The sequence below is a fragment of the Mesoplodon mirus genome, assembly GCF_964341445.2.
Source record: "Mesoplodon mirus genome assembly, chromosome: 7".
NCBI lineage: Eukaryota > Metazoa > Chordata > Mammalia > Artiodactyla > Ziphiidae > Mesoplodon > Mesoplodon mirus.
The window spans coordinates 61,457,145-61,463,144 of record NC_138983.1 but is presented as its reverse complement, the minus strand read 5'-3'; the positions used below and the strand labels follow the sequence as shown (position 1 = coordinate 61,463,144).

Genomic DNA, 6,000 nt, shown 5'->3' with positions numbered 1-6,000 from the left:
GAATGGCTGTACTAGTGACTGACTTTCATATTTAGCATGCATGTCCAACAGAAGCACCTCCATACAGGACTGGGATGAGCATTATCCCATCCAGTTTCAGGATAGTTATGCTGCAAGGTTCTAGCAATGAAACCTTGGAAGAAGCTAGCCATAAAGGGACTACTGACCACCTATCCTCTCCCTAAAGCATATTTTGCTGCCAGCCCCACCCCAATTCAGTCACCAAGTCCTGTCTGTCCCTTATGTCTTCTGAATCCTGTCTTCCATCCTCATGGTCCCACCTCCAGCCTTCCACTGTAGCCTTGTGTCCCTGAACTACAGCCGGGCCAGAATACCTGTTTGCTCCAGGCTCATCTCCCATATAACACCTCCCAACTTGCCTAACCTTTCCAAACTGTGTTTCCTAAATGCATGTTTGCTCTTTCCTGTGTTTAGACCACTTTCCTATTGACTGAATCACACCAAGGTTAACCGACTTGTCTGCTTGGGTAATAATGGTTCACTTACATGCTGGTTACTAAGAGCTAAACACAAAAATTTAGTAAATGCTTTCCATTTTACTTAATCCACACAATCCTCAACAAGTAGGTACATTTACCTAAATTTAAAGATGAGAAAACTGGACTAAGCCTAAGTCACACAGCTATTAGGTTTATATATAAAGTTCAAATCCGGCCTGAATCTTAAAAGACACTGTATTTACACATTTCTGTACCTTCAGTGTCTAGAAGGCATCAAAGCTTCCCTATTATAAGTCCTCCAAAAGACATTAAGGGAAAACCGATTTTTACCTTTCTCCACCAGTACCAACAGAAGATGTAAATGATCCAGTTATTAGCTTATCCAACTGAGTGCCTTCCTAACACCTTTAACTCTACATTATACAAATCAATTACATTTCCTCCCCTGTCTTTCCTTACATTTGACCATCCCCAATATCTTCTGAAGGCTGTCATGACAAATTAGTCTCACAGAAAGTCACAGTTCCCAGGTCCATTTATGATCCCACAAAGCAATACAGAAACCACCCTCTACCAAACTAAACAAGTAAGTAGAGTTTTAGTAGGCTTAAGTAAGTGCCATCTTAACTATTCTTTGGTCAGGGTTCTGGCCTGCAAGTTCTATTATGGGTCAAAAAACTTTCAAAATCTTGGAAAACTATAGCAAATTATAATTTACCAAGATCTAAGAGGGTCCTATCTGCACACAAGCATTGCTCATCTTCTTGGTTTTGCAGGAGGTAACAAACCCTAGGAAACCTGATTCTTGTTTCTGGCCTTTAGCATTCCCCAAATTTTTCTATTAGATACATTTCACACTGGAAGGAAAATCATTAGCTTTTCATGACGTTATTTCTTTGAACATTAAGACTCCTATGCACAAGGACCCATAAATCCTGACAACTGCTTTCTAGAATCCAAACCACTCTGATGTGTTTAAAATTCAGACTGTTGGGCCCCATTCCAACATTTTGATTATGACCAGAACGGTTTGGTCTGAGATGAGGAAGCCAGGTGGAAGAACCTTAGACTGAGGAAGTAAGTTCCAAAGAACCACTTCTATCCTACCACTGACCCATCTTCCCAACATGACTCATCAAAATCTTGTAAAGATCACGAGATTTCCCCCCTTGAGCCCCATGGAACAATTAAGGGCACATTTTCCCACTCATTTATAAGTTCAGAGCATACAATGCCAATAGGCCTTTCAATGATACGATGGAACCAACAGGTATCATTCGCACTTTGTAAGTGAGAAGCCTCAAATTAGGTAACCAGCCAAGGCCTTATTCTAAGTGTTGGTGCCATCTCTTCCATACTTTGAGGGGAGCTGGTAGAAGAGCCCAGGTCCTCACACCCTTACTCCTAGAATCTGTTAGGTGGGTTTCTGTACAGGTAGGGAGGTAGAAGTGCCAAAGAACCCTCACTCAGACCAGAAGAGAAAAGCACTTGTTATCATTTAATGAATCTCCCACCACGTGGCTTCAAGCTACCAGGACACAAGCCCCACCGACACCCTTAATCTTCTCCTCAGCTCTTCTGCTGAAGAATTTGGCCTTCACGATGACAGGCTGCTTTGGGAGCTTTCCCTTCCCCAGAACTTTGTAGTAACCCTAGAAGAACAGAGAAAAGGGTTTATAATGCACCGTGGCAGTCACCGACTCTGTGATGGGTACGAAGAAAGATGCCTACCAATCCACTCCATCTAGGAGCCAGAGGGCATGTTTCTGATCTGGGCACTCCCGGGGGCACTGACTGCCCTCGCCAGTGAATCAAGACCAGCAGATTCTCTCCGAGGACTCTAGCACACCAGGACAAGAGCTGTCAGGATGTGACTCTAGTCTCGGGCAGAGCTCAAACCCTTTCTCCTATTCAGTTACGACTTGATAAGCAAAAAAGGAAAATCACATTTCCAGCAATGCTCCAAGAAGTCATGGTCATCAGAATTGCTCAAAGAGGCTGAGAAAGGGAATTTTAAAACTTTACTGAAAGCCCCCTCAGGATTCCCACCACCTCCATACCCACAGTGGGTAAGACTGACACAAGGACCAGAACTCCTAATGATATACAAGAATGCCTTTTTTGGGGGGGGGGTTCTCTTCAGATAATGTCGGGTCTTAAATAACAATTGAACATACTAGGATTTTATTCCGTAAGAAACAAAGGGTCAAGGGCTGTGCCTCATGTAGTCTTGTGTATAACAGACCAGAGCCAGCTGACCTAAATTACTAATAGTTCAGGTGAGAAACCCATACAAATCAGGGCACTGACACTAGGAATAAGATAACCGATCGGAAAACGTTCAAGTGAAAAATGAAGTAAATGAACGAGGGAGTGGAAGAATTACTCTTCAAATGTTTTGCATGAATCACAATTGAACAAGGCTTCAATTTTGGTCAATAAGTACCCGTGGAAATGCTATGGAAAGTGGAATTGTGTAGTAGGTATCTGGGTATAGACTTCAGGTGCAAGTATATTATCCAGAATTTTGAAAGTCAAGGACCCACATAAAGGCAAAAAATATTCAATTCACTCACCGATCGCACCACATCAATGATAGGAGCAGCTCCAGTCTTGTTCTTGGCAGCATTTACTCGTGTCTGCTCACTGACCAAGGTCCACAATTTATCAAGGTTGACAGTCGGGCAGAAGCTCTGGTTCCTCTTTAAATGGTAATGCCTCATACCAACTTTCCCAAAGTATCCTGGGTGACTGGGAAAAGACAACCAACCATTTTCATTACCTCACTCCAACTAACAAGCTATGTTTACCATCTCCACAGTCCATCTCCCCCCATTACAGTGTAAGTTGTTCACTCGTGCAGAAGAGTGACAAAGCAGGTACTCCACTTCTTGAATAAAACAAATCTTTAAAAAGCCACCAAAGAAAATCAGGTGGAAAAGACTAGCCTTATTCCACGGAACCAGAGTAAGTCACTGAGAAAGTCAGAGGCAGTGCCAAGACTAGGATTCAGGTCACTTGACAACTACCCCACACTCCTGTAATACAGGTCTCCTAAACGAATAGTTAAAACACAACCCCCCTAATTTGCGGGCGTTAAATGGATCTAACAGTTGTGTAAGTCAATCTGATGCATGTCACTAACCCGGTGACTGACTATGCCATGAGGGCCACAGCCAGTGAATAAGGTCAGCAGTTTCTCTTCGAGGACTCTAGCACACTAAGGCAATAGCCGATACCCAAGCGTGACTCTAGCCTCGGTGACAAGTTCTCAGTTCACATCAAATATTAACTTGACGAAACCCAGCCACAGGCAAGGTTTCTGAGTGGTAAGAGCCTTGCTTCCCGTTGAAGATGTTCTTAACTACCCTCTACCCCTAAATCCAAAGCTGTGTCAGTAAAGGCAGAGTCCGAAAAACACTCACTATTTGTCGAAGTTGATCCTGTGGTGATGCATGCCACCAGCATTACCGCGGCCTCCCGGGTGCTTCCGGTGTTTGCCTGCAAGAACATAAAGCTACATGGCTAAAATACCCTTCTCCAACCCCTCGATATTACTTCTCGCAAAAGCATTTCCCCATACTCCTCTGCCTTTAATATCTCTTCCAGCAATGCTGTTCCTTCAAGACTCTCGGATAATCATCACTTTGCAGTGTTCCACCTCACAACACTAACACAGTACTCCATGCCTTCAACCAATTCAATACTGGACCCGCTCAATTTCCAACCCCCCCAACTGATGTGAAATTCTCTAAAACTGGAGTACTAGAGAATTCTCAAAGAAAAAGCCAACGGCTATTGATCAAATTCAATCCGACTCGACCGCCAAGAGCTCTAACTAACCCACTTCTCTAAGCTACCTACTTCCTGACAAGCTAGCACCGTGCAGAGATAGCCCAAGGCCGACCAGGATGGGGAGACAGCACTTACCGATGCGGCCATGGCCGTGGCTCACGTGGCCCCTAAGTTTCCGGGTCTTCCTTAGTCTGGATGGCTGTGTGGGAAAAGGTGCTTGGTGATAAGGACTAAGAGAAGAGGGGCAGGGGGCGAAGCTTGCCAGTCTGTGAGAGGCCTATAGGCCTGGGAGTCAAGGTTCTGCTTTGTTGCGCCTTCAGCCAAGTCGAGGTTACGGCCTGGCCCGGGGCCGTGCGGCCTCATCAGGGAGGCGCCCGGGCACCCCGGACCGCGTGTCTCGAGAAACCGAACCGCAGGATGAACACGCGGCCCCAGGCTCCCCGCCCCGCCCCGGACCCACGCCGGCTACCCCGCCCTGCGGCTGGCCATGCGCGGCCTGGAGGACCGGGCCAAGCTCGGGAGTAGGTGGCTGGGGTGCAAGGTGAGTAAAGCTCGCGGCCTAGGCCAGCAACTATGCGAACGCATCAGAAAAATCACCTACCATGTCAGCGACCGAGACGAAAAAGGAAGGGCTCTGCAAAGTCTCGCGAGCTATCGAGCTCGGGGGCGGAGCCAACGCCTCACTTCCGGTCCGGAGGCCGGGCCGCGGGCGGAGCTTTTTTGGCGTCGCGGGTCTTCAGCTGCTGCGGGTCTTGCTGTTTCCTCTTCCTGTGGGGTGAACTCTCCGTCATAGAGTTGTTCCGGAGGCTGCGGGGCCCGAGAGCCTTCTCCGTGCTGTCACGCGTGCGCTCGGGCTCAGAGGCGGAGTGCTGGCGCGGAAGGCGGGGCTTGGGACGCTGTAGTGCACGCAGCTGCGGTCCAGGTGGGCCGGGTGCTTTTCCCGGGGCCGCGGCCCAGGTACCTGCCGGGGCCACTGTATTTCTCTGGTGCTCACCAACCGCCCCATCCTGAGCAGCCCCATGCGTCTCGCTGTGTTTTTGGTGGTCGACTCGGCCCTGGCGGTAGCGGTTGCTTGCTTGTCCCCTGGCCGCAGTGAGAAACCGCAAGGTCCTGTTTGACCCTGTGTGCCCACCCGATGTCTCTTCCTGCTCCCTTTAAAGTCTTTCTAGATGTCTCTACCACCCTCCGGGACCTTCTCGCTCACACTACTGAGTGGGCTCAAGGTCTTCCTTTCTCCTCCTTGTGCCATCGTCCCAGTCGTCCTCAGTTGGAACCTGAGTTCAGGGACCTCTACGCCTGGTCGCTTTAGGGTTCTTTATTTTCCAGACCCTGTAAATCTTCTACCCGCCACATTTTAATTTTCACTGCAACCTACTTGGCGTGCCCGTGACCCCCTCCTCTCCTGGACCAGAGAACCTCTGCTCAATCTGGACCCTATGCAAGGGTCTTCTCTTGTAATACTTCTCTGATCCATTCAGCCATAGTTGCTCACCTCCCCGCACTGTGCCACCTCAAAATCTAGTACAGAGCTCTTATGTAATTGTTGATCCACATTTGTCTTTCCTACTAGACCAAATTTCTTAAAGGCTGGAGGATTACTTTCTTTTAACATGGACTCCTAGCTCCTGGCATGTAGTACGTGTTCAACAAATGATCGTTAAGTGAATGAATGCTCCTACCCTCACCTCCCTTTCTAAACTAAAGTGCAAGAGACGTCCTTTCCGTCTTAAGTCTCAGCCAGTGT

The 6,000-nt window shown here is 47.7% G+C and overlaps 2 protein-coding genes across 5 annotated transcripts in view; one reads left to right on the top strand and one right to left on the bottom strand.

Moving 5' to 3' along the window:
• Positions 1-1,940: 1,940 nt before the first annotated feature.
• On the bottom strand, positions 1,941-4,941 carry RPL27A (ribosomal protein L27a). The gene is made up of 5 exons (XM_082629271.1): positions 4,858-4,941; positions 4,392-4,455; positions 3,887-3,962; positions 3,038-3,212; positions 1,941-2,113 (listed from the first exon to the last, which is right to left on the bottom strand). Exons 1-5 carry the CDS (start codon positions 4,858-4,860, stop codon positions 1,985-1,987), a joined length of 447 nt encoding a protein of 148 aa, XP_082485397.1. The 5' UTR covers positions 4,861-4,941; the 3' UTR covers positions 1,941-1,984.
• Positions 4,942-5,094: 153 nt separating this feature from the next.
• Positions 5,095-6,000, top strand: part of TRIM66 (tripartite motif containing 66) — a 59,724-nt gene continuing 58,818 nt past the window's right edge. Inside the window, exon 1 of one of the 4 annotated variants that reach the window (XM_082629240.1) lies at positions 5,095-5,178. The gene's annotated coding sequence lies outside the window, so the exon portion shown is untranslated. Of the gene's footprint in view, positions 5,214-5,235; positions 5,364-6,000 lie in introns of those variants that run through there. The other 3 variants (XM_082629239.1, XM_082629241.1, XM_082629242.1) reach the window with 3 other exon arrangements.

Bases quoted from the DNA above. Each gene is read 5' to 3' on its own strand.
- RPL27A (XM_082629271.1), bottom strand. The intron at 3,963-4,391 runs GTAAGTGCTGTC...ATGTTCTTGCAG, and splicing joins CCACGGCCATGGCCGCATCG to GCAAACACCGGAAGCACCCG. The intron at 3,213-3,886 runs GTGAGTGTTTTT...GTCTTTTCCCAG, and splicing joins AGGATCAACTTCGACAAATA to TCACCCAGGATACTTTGGGA.